Genomic DNA, 19,313 nt, shown 5'->3' on the forward strand with positions numbered 1-19,313 from the left:
CTTTGCTCGGCTCGCCTAGGCGGAGGGGTTTCTGGCTGGTGTATGTACCACCGTTCAAGTCTTGTTCTCCAAGCAGATGGGAAGGATCCGCGGGAAGGACGGGATGACTCGGTACAGCAGAAGTGTAAAAATTTTCTCGATTCGTCCAATCTTGGACCCCTCGCTGGACATCCCGTGTCATCATCGAAGTTGTTGTCTGCCGCCATAATACATATTTGCCCCCCCTCCTCTTCGATCATTCTGAAGAACCCTTTTTCCCCGGATTTCATGACATACAAACCAGACCCATCGTGTTGCGGAGCATTCTGAATCCTCGTTAACCATTTTGAGGCCCTCCTTTCTCTCTGATTGATTGAAAAAAAGATACCCCTCACTCCCAGAGCCGTTCTATTCCCGTCTCTCTCACTCAGACCTTCTGTATCATCCCGCCTCACACCTCTTCAACTCACTATTACCGATCATCTCATAGCGGCTTATCCTTCTCAAAGATACCCCAGAAAAGTCACCTTACAATTCAAGTCACAATGACCAACAACGACGCAACCAAGCCCAACGGCACCAACGGTGATGCCAAGAACACATTCGCCGTCAAGGCCGGACTCGCCCAGATGCTCAAAGGAGGTGTCATCATGGACGTGACCGACGCCGCCCAGGCCCGCATCGCCGAAGAGGCCGGCGCCTGCGCCGTCATGGCCCTGGAGCGTGTCCCGGCAGACATCCGCAAGGACGGCGGCGTCGCCCGCATGTCCGACCCTGCCGTCATCAGGGAGATTCAGAACGCCGTCACCATCCCCGTCATGGCCAAGGCTCGCATCGGCCACTTTGTCGAGTGCCAGATCCTCGAGGCCCTCGGCGTTGACTACATTGACGAAAGCGAGGTCCTCACCCCGGCCGACAAGGTCTACCACGTCGAAAAGGCCGACTTCAAGGCCCCCTTCGTCTGCGGCTGCCGCAACCTCGGCGAGGCCCTGCGCAGAATCGCAGAGGGCGCCGCCATGATCCGCACAAAGGGCGAGGCCGGCACCGGCGACGTCGTCGAGGCCGTCACCCACGTCAAGCAGGTCACCAGAGACATTGCGCGCGCCAAGGGAGTTCTCGCGACAGAGGGTATCCTGGGCATCCGCGCCCTGGCGAGAGAGCTCGAGGTCGACCCTACGCTTCTTCAGCAGACGGCCGAGCTCGGCCGTCTCCCTGTCGTCAACTTCGCCGCTGGTGGTGTCGCCACCCCTGCGGACGCGGCGCTGATGATGCAGCTCGGCTGCGACGGTGTCTTTGTCGGCAGCGGCATCTTCAAGTCTGGCGACCCGGCCAAGCGCGCCAAGGCCATCGTGAGAGCGACGACGCATTACAAGGACGCCAAGGTCCTCGCCGAGTGCAGTGAGGGACTTGGTGAGGCCATGGTCGGCATCAACTGCGACAGCTTGAAGACTGAGGAGAAGCTGGCCACGCGTGGGTGGTAAGCAAGGTGTTGGGCTAGCGACAGGAGCTTAGTCTTCAGTTAACGGATAACACTGCAGGGAGACACTACTCATGAGCAGTGTCTGTGTGTGAGTGATTTGGATGTTCATATGGGTTCATGACTTTGCGATATAAAAAGCAGTTATTTTTTTTTTTCAACCAAGACAGGGAGGGAGGCATTGTGGCCGCATCAGCTAGCGAAGCCGAGGGAGTCATTCTTCTACGGAGCATTTAGGAACAATTGAGCATAATAAAGTCTACCTCATTTGAGGCTGAATCTTTGGTCTTTTCATCAGGTTCTCATTTTGGTGATGTCTCAGAGTGACTCGCTGTAATTGCAAGAGCAAGAAGCACGCACCTTTCCAAGGTCTACCACACCACCTTCATGACTCCGGTACAAGGTTTGCTGACACGTTCCGTACGGACGAAGAATTCTTCTAGAACTTTCAATCGCAAAAGGTCACACAACCTCCACCAACTCCTCGCGATGTGAAGCCCGGGATTCTTAGCAACACCGCCTTGTAGTGGATCTCTAAGATAGCGGCGGACATAGCTCAGTTGGGAGAGCGTCAGACTGAAGTGGGTTCTGAACCCTAGAGACTTCATTCAATCAATCTGAAGGTCGTGTGTTCAATCCACACTGGCCGCAACTTCTACTTTTGCTCATGGCTCCCTTCAACTTGTGATCAATCAGTATACCGACATGAGTGCTGGCTCCTCCTGCCTGGATGGATTCTATTTTGGCCTCTCTCTCTCTCTCTCTCTTTCGGACTCAAACCACACAAGTAATTCACAGCTTTCATTCACAATTGAGAGTTGTCAGTCACTCAACCACTTGGCTTTCAATAGAATCGACTGAGGAAAGAAAGATCAGCGAACAAAATTGTATTGTCTCTTGGGTGGATTCATTTAGAGATTTCTTACACTCAATTCTCTCACTTCTCACAAATGAGAAGTGATCGGACATTTGCTTGACATCCATCCCCGGAATCATGGTAGATCATGAGAAAGTTAGCTTGACGATCATGCTTGCGCTCGGTGCCACCTTCACTAAATATCGCATACTTGATTTCTTAATTATCATCTCATTCATTCCCATCAGATGTGTGCTCTGCCGTTGCATTGCTATCTAGGTAGTATTCGCTTTGACTTCTTACCGCGACCGCCGAGATATTCAGCCCCTTGCCTCTAGACCTGCTTCTCAGACTGAAGGCATCTCGACCAAGGTACTTCCAGTCTGTCTGTGCCTTAACCAAAAGAAAAGCCCCTATTTCAACCCAAGATCGGCGATGTCACTTTGCTCTTTTCGCCATAGAAGCCATCTAGAAGTCATCCACCGACGCAAAGTCTCTCCCCTTCAGTGTCGCCCATGAGGTTTCCCAGGCTCCCGCGTAAGATCGTTGCGAAAGAAAGACAAGACAAGCCAAAGAACGCCCGGCATCTTGGCGCGGCAGTACTGTGCGGTTGACTCCTAAGGAACGAGTCTGTGGTATTCACGGAACTGAACTGCCTGACTAAACCACACGAGTTGAACGTGGCCTGAAGCTTTCAGCCCATGCCATGAAGCTGCGAAAGGAAGCACGCGTAGTCTTTGACAGTAACGAGGGGTAACAAAACCAGCTCACGAGATTCCATTCAGAAACTAAAAGGTCGCAGCTGACCGTACAGAGGTGTATCTTCAGATAAGGCTGACCCATCGAACGATCTCAGCACACATCTCAGATCCAAGAAGTAGCAGCAAACAGGCCAAGCCCTCTCCCCCCCGGGCGGCGTTGCACCGTCTCTAACAAGTCCAGGCAGGGAGAAAAGACGAGATAACGCCCTTCCCGTCAACATGGCTGTAGGACGCCCTGGCTAATTAACTACTGACTGTCAACCAGGCCAAGCCTTCTTCAGATCCATTTGGAATCTTGGGGAGGGGGTGAAAGTCTGTCCATCTAGGGCTGACAACAAAGACATTTACAGAAAAGTGCTCAGGAATGACCAGCAATGGGTTTACGGTGTGGGGGTGAGCACACTTGTTTAGTTCCCGAAGGCTTAAAAGGCTTAACATTCCTCGGGGCCACCGATCTTCTCTGAAGCCCAATAAGTCCGGTCTGAGGTCCGGCTGCCCGCTTAAGAAGCAAGTGGAATAGGTTCACTTCCTGTTCTGTCCTGCCCTCTTCTTCTAGAAAGAAAATCGCAAGGCGCGTATGTCAGCTTAGGTGTTGATGTCTCAGCCAACATCGAGATGCTCGAAATAGCGCGGCTATGCCTTGGGTCATTGGGACCTGTATTTTTGAGTCTTGATTGCATTTGTGAACCTGGAGCGCCATGCGCCTTTTCCATGATTCCAATCCTGATGAGGATTCGCTATGCGGGGTGTTATAGTTACAGAATATGTTACAGTGTCTTGTACAAGCAGCCTCTCTTGGCAGCAAACATCCATCACCAGTTACTATGCACCGGGAGTCCTAGTATCGCGCGCTACCATTGTGCTCCCTGAGGCTATGGCGGACCCTTCGCGCGTAACGCGCCACCTTTGACTTAACATCGAGATTGTAGCCCGGCATGGTGCCAACAGCCTTGGAGAAGACACCCAGCTTCCCGCCCCGGAAAGAGTCTAGGGCCAGCTCAATGGTATCGACGAGGCGCAGCGTCTGCATGTCGTAGAAGAGGCCCGCGAACTGCATCTCGTCCAGAACGGCGAGCACAGCTTGGGTGTCCCCGTGGCGGTACCAAAGGATAGAGGCCAGCTCGTTGTAGAAAGGCGTAGAGACGCCGAGGACATAGGAAGCTAGGCCGAGGTCCTTTACGCGTGGGAGGACGTTCAACGCCAGTGGGGAGGAGTGCGCAAAGGACTGGTCGAGGGTCTTGAGGCCCTGGAGGAGGTGCATCGAGTACAGCGGGCCATGGGAGTCCATGCTGAGGGCGTCTGGCTGGGCCTTTTTGGACGACTTCTTCTTCTGCGCGGGCTTGGCCTTCTTTTCCGGATCCGGCTGGTGGTTCTGGTCTTCGGAGATACCCAGCCTTGCGACCATGGAGAAGACGTCGCGCTCCAAAACGGTCCAGACCTCAACGTCGGTGTTGCACTGGTCCAGAAGGGCCTGTAGGCGGACAGCTTCTTGGGCGCGGGCGTCCCTCCGCGCAGCATCGAGCTTGGCGGCTTCTGCGAGATCTGATTCGAGCTCCTCTTCCGGCTTGAAGGAGATGCGCGACGATGCCAATTGGTCGCCTTGAATCTGGCGCATCCCAAGCGCTACCTCAGCCGCACGGCGCAGAGCAGGGGGGTATTTGCGCAGGATGGCATCGCGAGATCCGGACTCGGGTTCAGGTTCGATTTGCGAGGATGAGGAGGCGTCGTCTGCAGCGTCCGGGGTAGGCTGTGGCAGGGCCTGGCCGCTACGCTTCGCAATATCGTCGAAAATTGCACGGAAAACCTGTCTCTCGGTCGGGGTAATGGTGGACTTTCGCTCGCCGTCTGGGCCGCTGGGGATGTCGGTTCGCTCTTGGGCAGGGCCGTCCCATTCGAAGGGGATGCTCTGCTGGCCGCGGCCTCGGGGGTGGGCGTGGAGCCGGCCTGCGGTTGTCGAGAGGGATCGTATAGACACAGATCCCCTCAGGATTGTCCTCGTCTGGTAGAGGAATGGCGTCAATGTTGTAGCCATTGTGTTGTGCTGTGTGGTGGAAGCGCAAGCTGTGTGTGCACTTCACTTTGCGATGATCAAAAGTTGCGAATCTGCAGATGCAACAAAATTTCCATCCAAAGAATCCGACAGGAGAAGCTCGGGCCATGCAGGGACCTACACGGCGACACGGGGGTGCTTTTGGCTGACGTAATGGACATTAAACCCCCTGCAACTGCCGCGGACCTCGACGCGTTACGACGCGCTTTCAATTAGGCAGGTTCGCCTCCACCACCACCACGCTCCTCCCGTCGTGATCCACGCTCTGAATTGCCTCTATCTTTTTTTTCTTTCTACGAATAATTCCAACGTGTTCTTGGCCTCACAACTTCCACACCTGGATACGGGTCACAGTTTCGACAGGTCAAATCTGAATCCGGCAGTGCAATTGCGTTCTCGGAGTTGCAATTATCGCAGTAAGTCACAGACTTCCTCCTCTTCTTCAACCCTGCTCAACTCTATCGTGAGAAGCCCTGCTACCGAACCACGAACACCGCCGATTGGAAACACGACCACAGTCTGATACGCATTTGCCCACCAAATCTACACCTTTTCCTCCAGCTCGACTACCGCCAGATCGCATACAATCATCTCTTCCTGTCCACACCCATCCCAAACCGCAGTCATGGCTCGCACTAAGGTCAAAGCCGAGGAGGATACGGGGATGAGCGCGTTCGAGAAGATGCGATTGGCAAACATCGCAAAGAACAAGACCATGCTGGACGACCTCGCCAAGGCATCAAATAAGATTATGCCCCCGAAGCCGAAGCCCGCGCCAAAGTCTCGATCGACTCCTGTAAAGAAAGAGCCTGTTGCCCCGACTGGCCCGGTCCGCCGAAGTGCTCGTGTCGCCGGATTCGATGCCGATAACGAGACTCTCAAGCGCAAGTATGAGGTCGAGGTCGAGGAAAAGGTGGCAAAGGAGAAAGCCAAGAAGACGAGAATCGGTGGCAACCTTAGTCTGGGGGACATCGCCGTCGACGGGAAGAAATTCAACCATGGTATTACCGGGTTAAGTGCATTGGTCCCTCGAGGCGCCCAGCCTGGCGTTCCCACCTTCACAGACGAGGACGTTGCAAATACCTCGGACAAGGATTTGAAGGCGCTGCGTCAGAAGATGGGCAAGCTCGAGCTGTACGATAAATGGAGCCCCCAAGGTAAGCTAGGCCAACTCCTACTATGCGGCGATGGCTCACATATTCCCAGATATCAAAATCTGCCCAATGCGAATTTATGCTTCCACATTCCACCCCACGGAGGACAAGCCCCTGGTATTCGCCGGAGATAAGGAAGGCGCTCTAGGTGTCTTTGATGCCTCCCAGGACGGTCCCCCGCAGGACGATGATGACGAGGACGCCTGGTTTGACCCGAAGATTGGTGCCTACAAGATTCATACCCGGACAATCACTACCATCATTGTTTCTCCTTTCGAGCAGCAAAAGGTCTACACATCCTCGTACGATTCTACCATCCGTGTTCTCGATCTCGAAAAGGATATGTGTGTGCCTGTCTGGGAGCCCGAGGACAAGAACGAAGACATCCCCCTGTCCGCAATCGATATTCCTCTGACGGAAAAGAGTATCGTTTACTTTTCCACGCTTAATGGCGCTGTTGGAAAGGTCGACATCCGCGACCCCAAGTCCACGGAGATGTGGCAGTTGTCCGACAACAAGATTGGAGGATTCTCTCTGAACCCGCGGGAGCCCCACCTTCTTGCTACGGCGTCTCTTGATAGAACGGTCAAGATCTGGGACTTGCGGAAGATCACTGGCAAGGGCGATATGAGGCACCCCGCCATGCTCTACGAGCACAACTCCCGCCTGTCAGTCTCTCACGCCTCCTGGAGCCCGGGCGGCCACATCGCCACTTCATCCTACGATGATACGATCAAGATCTATGACTGGGCCGACCGTACCGACTGGGACAAGTCCACTGAGATGGAGCCGAAGCACATCGTGAAGCACAACAACCAAACGGGCCGTTGGGTCACCATCCTCAAACCCCAATGGCAGAAACGGCCAAAGGATGGCATTCAGAAGTTCGTCATGGGTAATATGAACCGCTTCGTTAACGTCTACGCTGCCAATGGTGAACAGCTTGCGCAGCTGGGCGGAGACGGTATCTCGGCTGTTCCTGCTGTCGCCCACTTCCATCCGACGATGGACTGGGTGGCTGGGGGTACTGCGAGTGGCAAGCTGTGCTTGTGGCAGTGAGCCTTGGCGCATAAGTTAGCGATCACTGGGGTTCCGTGTATATTGGACCGCCTGCTTAGCGATAGGGGGAAAGGGTATCGGCATGTCATTTTGCGCGGCGTTGGAGGATACGAGGTCATTACTACTGTGGCGGATGCTTCAGGCCGTCAATTTTATAAAAGGGATTTGGAGGGTTCTCGAGGGTTCTGAAAGCTGCGATACTCTAGCTTGTTTACAATCCAGTATATAGGCAGACGCCATGAGCTTTGTATGTGCACAGCTGCCACGGCGGCCACGGTAGTCATGAACCCTGTGATGCCGGTCATGTACCGTTGGTAGGTAGGATATCGGCTAGTGTCACTTGGATATCGACGGGGCATTTTTTGGAACGAATTGGACAAATGACTTTTCGGGTACATTACTATAAATACGGCTTGACTGTTTGCAGTAGAATAGACTACCTTATTATAAAGGTAAACACCTGGACTACCCATTGTGTCATGATATTGCAGTACAGGTGAAAGGAAGGCGCACCTGTATCTAGCTGCCTTTGAAGATATAAGGAAACTTGTATAGAATGAGTAGAATGTTCCAGCTAGATATGTTGCTGAATGGGCGAAGCTATTGCTAGTGGGATATCCCGAACATTTGAAGCGCAGTCACTCTGACAAGTACATAGCCATGCTACTGCCGAATGCCGTCAGGAGAGCTCCTCCTCGTTCAGGATCTCCGCCCTAGTTCCTTCTCTCAGTGCTAGGAAGCTTTTATATTGACGTATGGACAAGAAAAAAGGCGATAGAACTTGTTGGAGGTTGAATGAGTAATGAAATCATGACCGGATAGTTTGGTCTTCCGCTGGGCAAGTCATCGTTTGTGAAGCATTGGAGATGGGAGTAAGAGGATGAGTAGTTGCGGGTATCTGGCTTTCGTCACTTTCATGCCGTTTACAAATGTTTCTGGGGATCTCGTTGCTCTCAGCAAGGCTTCTAGCCTATTCGACGACACTCTGGGCGATGGTTGGTGATGTGCTGATTTTTTTCTGTGCTTTTCATATCAATCATAACTGTAAAGTTGTTTCGGCGGAACAAAGCTAGAATCGATGAACAACACCTCACAACCCTGCAAAAGGTATGGACATTCGATTTCATCTCCAACTATGTACCAATGAAGACATGTAAAAGGGCGCTTCTGAATTGAAAGTCGCTAGTCGACCGTCTCCATGCTTCTCAGAGCTCACTGGTGCCATTAAACAACCCGGTAAGCATCATAGATGACGGTGGCTCCCAACCTAGCACCACTGCCAACCCACATGGCAGTGTTAACAATATCCTTATACCTCTCATCCCCAGTCTCCATCTTGACATTCAACCGGAAGCTATACTCGGAGGGCTTGACATCATTCGCTCTAGCCGGATCAAATAACCTCTCCATAACCTCCCTCGGCCCAGTCCGCCAACCAGTCGTCTTCACAGTAATGTAAGCCGGCGTCTCATCATCCGTCTTAAGCAGATACGACGTCTCGACGGCGGTGCTGAGAGTCTCATTGACGACAATCTGGCTGTCCTGCCCGCCGGCGACGACAGTGCCGGTGCCCCACTTGGCCGAGAAGGCGCCTCCGGAGAAGGAGATCCAGTTCCGCTGGCCGAACGGGCCGACGCCGACGGGGATAAGAGGGTTGAGGTCCACGACAATGCGGAAATCGAGATCGAGGGTTGGGACAGGGAGGGGAAAGGCAGCGGATGTGCGGTTTTCTGGGAGATTACTCTCGTTGAAGGGGGGGCTTTGTTGCGATGAGGGACTGGGTGAAGTTAGTGGTTGGAGCTCATATTCGTGCCAGCCTTGAGGTTCTTCATCATTGGAAAGAAAAAAAAAGGCAGTCACCTACGCCAAACAGGCTAAGAAGGTGAGCAAGGTGAGCAGTGCGTGAGGGGATCTGAGATACCTCATGCTGGGCTAGATCTCGAGGGTAAGATACACTTGGTGGTCCGTGGTTCTTTGAGTTGAAGGGGGGCCCGAGATTTGCAGCGGTGATGGAAAGCTTGAGTTGCAGGACACTCAGTGAGCAGCGAAAATGGGAGATGATGTCAAGAAACGGATTGAGTTCTATATACTGCGTAACGTCGTCATTCGATCCCGTCCCCCCTCTCGCGGGTTTGATGCCCCGCCCCCGCAGTAGTATTCGGCGATGGTGACCGGCATTTCGGGTCCGGATCTCGGCTTCAGTTGAGCCCTTCGATCGTGCACCTTGGCGTCCTGGCCAATTCAAGCCGGACTCCTGGTTGTCATTGCCATGGATTTTGCTCGCACGAGCAGGTTAACATTTGGAACGCCCAAGCAATGCGGTAGAAGTTGTGTTCAACTATTTGCGACTATGCCTTGAGTTCATCTCTGGCATCGCTTAAATTGGAGCAAAAGTTGCCAGAAGAGTGGTGGCTGTAAGAAATGATGATGAAGCAAGATATACACCACATGTACAAGCGAAGCTTCATGTAGAAGAATTATGTGAAACGTGAGTGGCCAGTTTTGAAGTGAGACATTGGCCCAGTGCGATGGGATGTGGAAAGTAAGGCAGTTAGTTGACCTTACCTTGGTCCACTGTGTAAGGCTTGGAGACAATTTCACAGCAAAATAAACGAAACGTCTGGGAAATTCAAAAGGAGCTGAGAGACAGTAGCAAGATGCTCAAACGGTTACGAATGCTTTTGGTCATTCGTTTTTGTTTTGCGCTCATTCAGATTCAACATCAATAGGATAATCTCGTCACGGCAGAATGCTCCGAGTAAGAGCTACAAGCGCACCATAGCATGGTCCATCTCGCTCGAAAATTCTGCTCAGATAACAATAAACACTGAGCTCGACGACCTCGAATGTGTTTTCTACTCCGTTTGTTGTTTTTCTCAATTGGATAGCTTTGGCGGCGGCGGCTCTCAACAAAAGAGGGGACTTGATATGGGGCAGATCTGGGATGCCCCCGCGATGCGAATCTCAGTGCGCGGGCAGATGCCACAGAGTGTCGTTTGCGGTCACTCTGGGCTGATGTCATTTCAGGCTTGGTCCCCTCACTCCCACCTTGGTTTTGGGTCTGTGAGTGAGTCTGAGCTCAGGTGAGTGATAGTAGCTATTAACTGTATTTGGCCACTGAATAGTGAACATCAACGTAGGTTGAAGGCGAATAATGAGTGGTCTTGATATGCATCTGCTGATGGCTGATTGTGAGTCGAGAGCATTGTGTGCCTCGGGTCTGACGGGAGCCAGGTCAGGCTGGACAGGCTGGACAGGCTGGGCCGGAGTGGTCGGCTCACATGGCAATCCATGTCTTTTGTCGAGATCTTGTGATGGGACCCGGATGGGGCAGTTTGGCGTCATGGGAGTGGCTTATCGATAAAAGGAGCTTAATCTGAGGCCAATGGGAGGGGTGGGATATGTCGGGGATCCACAGGGGACTTGGTTGCAGTCACTTGTACTTTTGTACCTTTGTACTTGTGGGCCCCCCACGGGCAACAGTTCCTCTTTTCTTCCATCTGTTGCCTCTCATCCTTTGGTGGCTCATCACACTCATCTCTTGCTGATGAATCTGAAGAGAGTCAGAAGAGGAGATGAGATACAACCTATCCTGTCTAGTCAGAGAGTCATGTACAGGTTCTCACTGGCAACTGGGTAAGCAGAGGCAGAAGCAGGCAGGGGCCATGGGCCATGGGCCATCACAAGCTTCATGCAATCAGACACTGGAGCGACCAAAGATGAACCCACTCCGTTCAAGACACCGGTCCAATGAAACAGCAAACAGAGAGAAAGTGAGAGGAATGACTGGACCCCTGAGAGAAAGCACCCATGCATCTCAGGTCCACAAGGTACGAGTAGAGAGGAGGAAATGCGCGTACTTTTGGCGCAGCATCGCGTGCAGCTGCGCACAGAACTTGGGGGAGTCCAGCTGCTGCTAAGGTGCTGCTAGTGCACATTGAGAAGACAATCAGAGGCACTGATACCTACTTACTTTTGTGAGGGAATGAGTCTCTTCAAGATATTCTCATTCTGACTGAAGAGGACTGAATGTCCGACTGGCTGCTCCCGGTTATCTCCAGGTCTAATGTGTAGCACTGTAAGTACCTTACTTCGTACGTACGAATACCTAGCCGGTGCGAATGCGACGGGACCGAACTGCCTAACACCTCAAATGAATGACAAGTGGACTCTCGTTTCCCTTCCTTTTCGTTCCCTTTGCTTTTCTCTCCTATTGGGTTTACTCTGTATTATCTGACTGGGAATTGCTGCCTTTCCCCTTGCACTTTCACTCTTAAAACTGCAAGGTATCAATGACCCTCACCTCGTGGTAGCCTTGGAGACGACTGTCAATTGTCTACCCAAGTCTCCGTCTTTTCCGGGGTCCAGGCGCAGCAATAACCTTCATTGAACTGTTCCATTTCCCATCAGATCAACGAGGCACCTATTTCACCGTCCTCAGTTCAGTCCCAAGATCTAGGTTGCCTGGTGCCATCTTCTCCTACCTTACCCGCTACCTACCTACTAGCTAAAGCACCGTACCTTGGTTACCTAACCCTTTTGACTCTTTGTCTTTGTGCCACCCTCCTTGCCTCCTCAACTTGTCTTGTCTCCCGTCTCTTACACAGCACATTCTTCAAGATTGCCGCCGTGTCTCTGACTGCCATTCCGTCTTCATCCCAAACCAACGGCCCAACCCACGGATACCTTTCTTACCTCACCTTGCTTACCTTACCTTTCCTTACCTGGCCATTAACTCTGTACTTTATCGCCATCCGACTTTGGCCCCGGCTTGCCTTGTCCTCTATTCCGTAACCCTCCCGCGAACTCGAACCTTATCGTCATCGCCCGAATGAACCCGCTGTAGCCACACGAATCTTCCTCCACCCTCCCACCCTCCTCTCCGCCAGTGCGACGCTTCCGCTGCCGCAGTATCGCCTTTCGCCTTCCCCGCCTCTCCACCACCCGTGTCGCCCGGACAAAGAGGTCGACAACACATAAGAAGTCCTACCTAATCAAGGTAGCCTTCGACCTACCAATCGCTCGACTGCCTCCCACCGACCGACCGACCGAACACCCCGATAGCGATGGCGTCGCCCGCTCCAGCTGGCGCCGCGAGCGTCAGCTTCGGCGAGGACGATGTCAAGAAGCGCGTAGGCAAGAAGTTACAGAAGAAGCGGCACGAATCGAATACCCCGACGATGGAGCTGCCTGAAAGGTTAAAGGAGGGCGACGATAGTAGAGAGGAGGATCTGGTACCGCAGCAGGGCCCGCCCATGTTCATGAATATGAACCAGTCCATCTTCGGTCTCATTGCTGCCGCCGGCTCACGAGTTGACTTCCACGATCGCTTTGAATCCAGCGACGAGGAAAGCCCCGACGAGAACGAACCCACTCGCCGTCACGGTGCCGATAAGTTGGATGCTGGTGACGACAAGGTACACGGCATCGGCCACCTCTTGCATCGCAAACAGCGCCGCCAGAACGATTCCGACTTGTCAAAGACGACCGTCCTCAAGAAGGATTCATCTTCCAAGACCGAGAAACACCGGCGCAAGATCTCCGGCTCCAAGCTCCTCCGATCGCTACCGGCGCTCCCACGTCTGCCACGGCACAAGTCCAAAAAAGAGACCTCCAAGCTGGAGCCCACCTCCGAGGAGGCTAGCGACACCTCCGAGGCCTCTCCGTCCCAACCCGCCGATGATACAAGAGAAGACGACGACCAAGACGGCCACCGTCTCGCCCCCGTTATGAGCAGGATGCTCGAGGCAAAGGCCGAAATGTCCGCGAGACCCAGCTTCGACGTCGACCGCCGGTCTAGCGACCAGCTGAACTACAGCGACTCTGCTGATTCAAGCTCCACTGCGTTGGCGCGCCGTCTGCAGGACATCTTTGAATTTGACCATCCCGAAGCTGTCATTGAGGGTATGTTCATGAATAATGCTCCACCGGCAACGGGCGCTTTCAGCTAATACGCCGTAGAATACCCTTGTTGGTTGCTCCAGAGCGTACTACTCCAGGGTTACATGTACATCACGGCAAAGCACATCTGCTTCTATGCCTACCTTCCCAAGAAGGCGGTGCGTACTCCCCTTGCCTTACCTACAACCCAATCCTACAGTAAATACTAACAGCAACCACAGCATGAGGTCGTCAAGTCGGGCTATCTATCCAAGAGCGGCAAGCGCAATCCAAAGTACAATCGCTACTGGTTCCGCCTCAAGGGCGATGTTCTGGCATACTACAAGGACCCCTCCAATGTCTACTTCCCCAGCGGCCAGATCGACCTTCGCTACGGTATCTCAGCCAGCGTGAACAACAACAAGGACGGCCTCACCTTCACCGTCGTCACTCACCACCGGACATACCACTTCCGCGCCGATAGCGCCCCCAGTGCCAAGGAATGGGTCAAGAGCCTGCAGAGAGTCATCTTCCGATCTCACAATGAGGGCGATAGCGTAAAGATCTCGCTGCCTATCGAGAACGTCATCGACATCGAGGATACTCAAATGCTCGAATTTGCTGATACTTGCAAGATTCGTGTCATTGACAACGACGAGACCTACGCCATCGACGAGTACTTTTTCTCCTTTTTCAGCTTTGGCAAGGATGCCATCAGTGTGCTTAAGATCCTCATTGAGGATGCCTCGTCAAGCGCAAAGGATGCGGCCCTCCTCAAGGCAGCGCAAGCACAGGAAGAGCAGGAGAGGCAATCGAGGCAGTCGGTACCAGCTTCGGCCCGCAGCTCCATGAGCGCAAGTAGACGCATCGCGCCGCCGAAGCTTAGGACGACCAAGCTGCCCGATGCTGTCAAGGCGACGCTGTCACCCCTATCTGCTCACAGCCCCGCGGCTCTCAGCCCACGCGCCAGTATGGATGCTTCGCGAGCTAGTTTCGATGCCTTCAGGGGGTTCCGCCGCCGTAGTTTGGACCTGTCGACTATCATTCGCGATTCCTCGCCTCGGCGCAGCTTCAGCGGCAATCGGCGCTCCATGAGCAGGAACCGTCTGGACGACTCTCGTCACGGGCCCCATAAGCAAGGCTCTACCGATTCATATGTGCAGTCTTCTATGGAAGACCCGAGCTATTCAGGCATGGTGGCATCATCGAATGAGGACCCTTCGGCGAGCCAGATCCTGCGTGGCAGCGACGTTTTCCAAAACCCCACGGTGCGACGCTCAGCTTCTGCCTCCCGGACGGAGCTGGAGAAGAATCAACGCCGCGACAACAGAAGTCCCCCGGCATTGGCTGCATACAGTGGCCAGCATGCTGCAACAACGGGTTCCATTAATGATGGCGACAAGCTTCCCGTGACCCCGACACTGCAGAGCATTACCAAGATGGGCGCATTCCCCTTGCAGCGTGTGGGCGCCTTTGCCCAGTATCTCAACAGTACTAGTGGTAAGTTGGGCTCAATGCTGGCAACGGAATCTATGGGCTACGTTGAAAAGGTATCTGGCATGTGGCGAGGCGGCCGCAAGCACTACGATGCTCCGCCCGAAATCAAAACGGACGATGAAGATTTATACGAGGATGCAGAGGGCAAGATCCAGACTTCCATGGATCGATTCCGCGCACATTTCGCGCTCCCCGAGACGGAGAAGCTTCAAGCGACCTACTTCGGCTACATCTTGCGTGTCCTGCCATTATATGGCAAGATCTACATCAGCGACAAGTCCTTTTGCTTCCGCAGCTTGTTGCCTGGAACAAGGACCAAGCTCATTCTGCCCTTGAAGGATATCGAAAACGTGGACAAGGAGAAGGGATTTCGTTTCGGCTACTCCGGTTTGGTGGTTGTTATTCGCGGCCACGAAGAGGTTTTTTTCGAGTTTGGCCAGGCCGAGCTCAGAGACGATTGCGCCGTTACTTTGCTTCAGAGCCTGGAGACGACACGCTACCTCAAGGAATCGGGAGACCTCGACCTGGACGAAAAGGAAGAAGAGGAGAACGCCATGGCCGAGCGCGACGCGCTGAAGGAAGCGCGTCAAGTCGAGGAATTCCACGATCACGAACTTCGCCTGCCAAAGGAAGGCTCACGCGTTAGCGATGCTCCGACAATATTGTTCGACGACCCGAAAGCCTCGTTCCTCAACTTCAAGCCTCCTCACTCAATGAAGATCACCTGCTTGACGATTGGCTCCAGAGGTGACGTGCAGCCATACATTGCCCTGTGCAAGGGCTTAATCGCAGAAGGTCATAAGCCTCGGATTGCTACTCACGCCGAGTTCAAAGACTGGATCGAGGGCCACGGCATCGAATTCGCAAAGGTTGACGGTGACCCTGGTGAACTCATGAGACTATGCATCGAGAACGGCACATTCACGTGGGCTTTCTTGCGGGAGGCCAACTCTATGTTCCGTGGCTGGCTGGATGAGCTGCTGGTCTCAGCTTGGGAGGCTTGCCAGGGCTCTGATCTTCTCATCGAGAGTCCCAGTGCCATGGCAGGCATTCACATTGCGGAGAAGCTCTCCATTCCCTACTTCAGAGCCTTCACCATGCCGTGGACCCGGACCAGAGCCTACCCTCATGCATTCGTTATGCCCGAATACAAGATGGGTGGTGCATACAACTACATGACGTACGTCATGTTTGACAACATTTTTTGGAAGGCGACTGCTCATCAGGTCAATCGCTGGCGCAACAACACGCTCAAGCTGCCGAACACCAGCCTCGAGAAGATGCAACCCAACAAAGTCCCGTTCCTCTACAACTTCTCCGAGTACGTGGTCGCACCGCCTCTAGACTTTTCGGACTGGATTCGCGTTACAGGCTACTGGTTCTTGGAGGAGGGTACGGATTTCAAGCCGCCCCAGGAACTCGTTGACTTCATTGCCAAGGCGAGGGCCGACGAGAAGAAGCTCGTGTACGTCGGTTTCGGATCAATTATTGTGAACGACACGGCCAAGATGACCCAAGAAGTCATCGACGCCGTTCAAAAGGCCGATGTGCGCTGCATCTTGTCTAAGGGCTGGTCGGATCGCGTGGCCAAGCCGGGCGACGCAGAGAGCGCAAAGGACGAGCCGGTCATCCCGCCCGAGATTTTCGTCATCAAGAGTGCGCCCCACGACTGGCTGTTCTCACAGATTGATGCGGCCGCCCACCACGGTGGATCCGGCACGACGGGTGCCAGCTTGAGGGCTGGTATTCCTACCATCATCCGGCCCTTCTTTGGTGATCAGTTCTTCTTTGGTGGCAGAGTCGAGGACATTGGCGTCGGTATCTGTCTGAAGAAATGGGGTGCAGTCTCCTTCGCCCGCGCGCTTTGGGAAGCTACGCATAACGACCGTATGATTGTCAAGGCTCGCGTGCTGGGTGAGCAGATTCGCAGTGTAAGTCACAATTCCGACCCAATTTGAGACTCAACGGTCAACTAATAAATAACAGGAACGTGGCGTGGATAACGCGATTCAGTGCCTGTACCGCGACATGGAGTACGCGACGAGCTTGATCAAGAAAAAGGCAGGCAAGCACGCGCATGCCGAAGAAGACGAAGATGAGGAGGCCGAGGAGAGCTGGACGTTTATAGGGAACGACGAGCCCGACCCGGATGTGACGACCAAGAAGCTCTCCGAGATGGGGGCACTACCCGGTCTTCCGGGAGACAAGCCTCTCGGAAACAGGGTGATGCGTGCCTCGCCCTCGCCCTCACAGCAACCGGTGGCCTAGGGGGTTAACCGGGAGCTGCTTAGTGAGGCGCTAGGGAATAGCATTTTAGGCGACTCGACTCCGAGGCCAACAACATCTGAGGTGGATGGTATGGGATCGGATTGGGAATGTGTCGGGGACTCGAGGACGTCACCAAGGTATTGAAATGAATGAACATTGGCTGGCACGGCGTTTCACGGACTTGCTAGAGGATTCTGGGCAAGAAGTTTTTTTTTCCTTCTTTTTTTCTGGTTCGGAGTCTGGGGTAGGAGACGGGGGAAATGAACGACTGACTGTTTCCGGGGTTGTGGCGTGATCAGAACGAACGGCACTGGGGACACAGGACAATGTGGCACCCATACTCATGGATAGAGAGTACATTAATACTCGATTATGACTTTTTTTCTATTGGTAACGAAGGAGTCCAGTCTGGAAATGCAAACGAGTAAGAGCGATATTTGATGATGCAGCCTCAATTAAAGGTTATAAGTAGAGTCTCCAACGGCTTTGATGTGTTCTGTGCTGCTTGATGCTTCCAGGTGGGGGGTCATGTATAGAGATGCACGTCGATCAGGGTGGAAAGAGAAAGATATCAGACCAGGTAAAGTCCGGGGGAAGCTCTCTCCGCGTTACTCTATTTGAGCTGCATCTCGATGTACATGGATTATCACGCTATTGGAGCATCTCACCACAAGACAGACGAGACGGGGGTTGGCAGCATCAAGGCAATGCCGGCAGAGATGGGGGAGCTGAAAGCAGCAGCTGCTGGATGGGGCCAAGTGAAGAGGGGGTTTTGTTGACAAGCTGGGAGAGTGAGTTGGAAAGAATCAGGAGACAAGAGAGGTTGAGGTTAGGTAGTGGGAGGCTGTGTTGCTGCTCATGTGAGGTGCCGAGTTCACGCCACTTTTGGGAGGGAGTCAGAGATGCAGGTGGTCACTGGTGTTTGCTGACCACGGCATCTTTGCCTCTCCCGTTTTTCGCCTACATGGGAACTCTCAGTGGAGCTTATGGGCGCGTGACTGAGAGTGGGAATAGCTGAGGTAATACGAAGCCTTCCAGAAGAGTGTGTTCAATGAGGCTTTGTGGAGTGGCTTGAGGAATTATTCTCATCAGGTTCACAGATTGGAGCTATCCTGAGTAAAATCTTCACGTGACTCATCGTTGGTTGTGCTTGTTTGAAGAGGCTCCCTGTTGTAACCCAATGATGAGAGCAAAAGGTGTGACTGGCTGGAAGAGGTGGGATGATGGACCTCACAGCTGGGATGAGAGACTTCTCATGCACTGGTACTGCACAAGAGACTGACAGACTGGACAGAGTAAGAAAGAAGATTGAGAGCAAAGCGGAGTGAGTGAGTGAGGTGAGGGTGAGTGAGGGACGAGTTGGGGAATGAACAAGGGGATGATTCGTGAAGCTCTCATGCAGGGGTCGCCAGGCGGCCACCACTTGAAGCCGGCTGGCACCATCAGCGGAGAGGAGGATGGCTGCATCACGGAGAAGCAGGCTGGGGTGCTACAGCAGGTACAAATAGGCCATCGCATCCCACTCTTTCAGAAGGGGGTGGCTCAGGTGATAGTGGTTGACGGACACCAAAAAGGCTGCCTTTTCCCCCTCTGCCAGCGACCAGCAGTGACACTACCAGCTTTTACCTTGTACCCCGACAGCTCAGGCCTTGTACCTTTTTCTCTCCTCCTTCTGTCCAGCATCGCAGCACTCCATACTCCAGACATCACACCACAGCTGCCTTGAAGGTGATACAGCAAGAGATAATTCTGAATTACCCGCATTCGAGTACGGTATCATCACAGACACAAACGTAAAATCCAGATCAACTTGCAGCTGCTGTACCTCAACGTTCCATCACCAAACATTCGAGGCCTTGGCAAAGCAACGGACTGCCGAAGACACCGAGGTACTTGATCCTGCCAGAACAGGTACACACACCAAGACCATCAGCGCCAACACCACCAACACAAACCGTTCACTGTTTCCGCTGCCAGTCCTCGGCAAACTCTGCCCCGCCCAACGGGACACTCCAGCACCGCGCCCCACTCATCCCGCCGCCTAAAAAGCTGCATCCGGAAAAGTATTCCTGCGAAACCCCGATCGACCCGGACCCGCTCCAGCTCCCCAAGTGGTCAGTGCTCCCCGACAGCCGACCCCACCTCACCCCCGTCTCGCGGCTTCGCCTGGGCTTCCCGGTTGGTTCCCCTTTACCACGCTTCACCTTGCCTTCACCTTGCCCTGCTTGCGGTGTACGTCACGGTTCGGTCCAGACCTGAAGGTGCCCGCCTCCACTCGAAATCCCCGAGCTCCAAAATCTCCACACCCCCCGAACCCCAAGCGAGTGAGAGC

General features: G+C 53.6%; 5 protein-coding genes and 1 non-coding gene across 6 annotated transcripts; 4 read left to right on the plus strand and 2 right to left on the minus strand.

The window, feature by feature from the left end:
* Positions 1–524: 524 nt before the first annotated feature.
* BDP55DRAFT_549692 (SOR/SNZ family-domain-containing protein) lies at positions 525–1,460 on the plus strand (the record flags this gene model as incomplete). The annotated part of the gene is made up of 1 exon (XM_060568952.1): positions 525–1,460. The coding sequence occupies one exon, from the start codon at positions 525–527 to the stop codon at positions 1,458–1,460; it is 936 nt and encodes a 311-aa protein (XP_060431214.1).
* Positions 1,461–2,001: 541 nt separating this feature from the next.
* Positions 2,002–2,107, plus strand: BDP55DRAFT_t131. The gene has a single exon. It is a non-coding gene; the product is annotated as a tRNA-Phe (tRNA).
* Positions 2,108–3,911: 1,804 nt separating this feature from the next.
* Positions 3,912–5,105, minus strand: BDP55DRAFT_630713 (uncharacterized protein; the record flags this gene model as incomplete). The annotated part of the gene is made up of 1 exon (XM_060572188.1): positions 3,912–5,105. One exon carries the CDS (start codon positions 5,103–5,105, stop codon positions 3,912–3,914), a length of 1,194 nt encoding a protein of 397 aa, XP_060431215.1.
* Positions 5,106–5,748: 643 nt separating this feature from the next.
* On the plus strand, positions 5,749–7,336 carry BDP55DRAFT_549559 (WD repeat domain-containing protein; the record flags this gene model as incomplete). Its single annotated transcript, XM_060568940.1, has 2 exons — positions 5,749–6,280; positions 6,330–7,336. 2 exons carry the CDS (start codon positions 5,749–5,751, stop codon positions 7,334–7,336), a joined length of 1,539 nt encoding a protein of 512 aa, XP_060431216.1.
* Positions 7,337–8,422: 1,086 nt separating this feature from the next.
* Positions 8,423–9,280, minus strand: BDP55DRAFT_660278 (uncharacterized protein). The gene is made up of 2 exons (XM_060574609.1): positions 9,258–9,280; positions 8,423–9,113 (listed from the first exon to the last, which is right to left on the minus strand). The coding sequence occupies exons 1-2, from the start codon at positions 9,260–9,262 to the stop codon at positions 8,561–8,563; spliced, it is 558 nt and encodes a 185-aa protein (XP_060431217.1). The 5' UTR covers positions 9,263–9,280; the 3' UTR covers positions 8,423–8,560.
* Positions 9,281–12,402: 3,122 nt separating this feature from the next.
* On the plus strand, positions 12,403–16,981 carry BDP55DRAFT_549682 (glycosyltransferase family 28 domain-containing protein; the record flags this gene model as incomplete). Its single annotated transcript, XM_060568951.1, has 4 exons — positions 12,403–13,240; positions 13,298–13,395; positions 13,459–16,644; positions 16,700–16,981. 4 exons carry the CDS (start codon positions 12,403–12,405, stop codon positions 16,979–16,981), a joined length of 4,404 nt encoding a protein of 1,467 aa, XP_060431218.1.
* Between the last annotated feature and the right edge of the window lie 2,332 nt (positions 16,982–19,313).

Source organism: Colletotrichum godetiae (assembly GCF_030913485.1).
Source record: "Colletotrichum godetiae strain CBS 193.32 chromosome Unknown BDP55scaffold_15, whole genome shotgun sequence".
NCBI classification, from domain to species: Eukaryota; Fungi; Ascomycota; class Sordariomycetes; order Glomerellales; family Glomerellaceae; genus Colletotrichum; species Colletotrichum godetiae.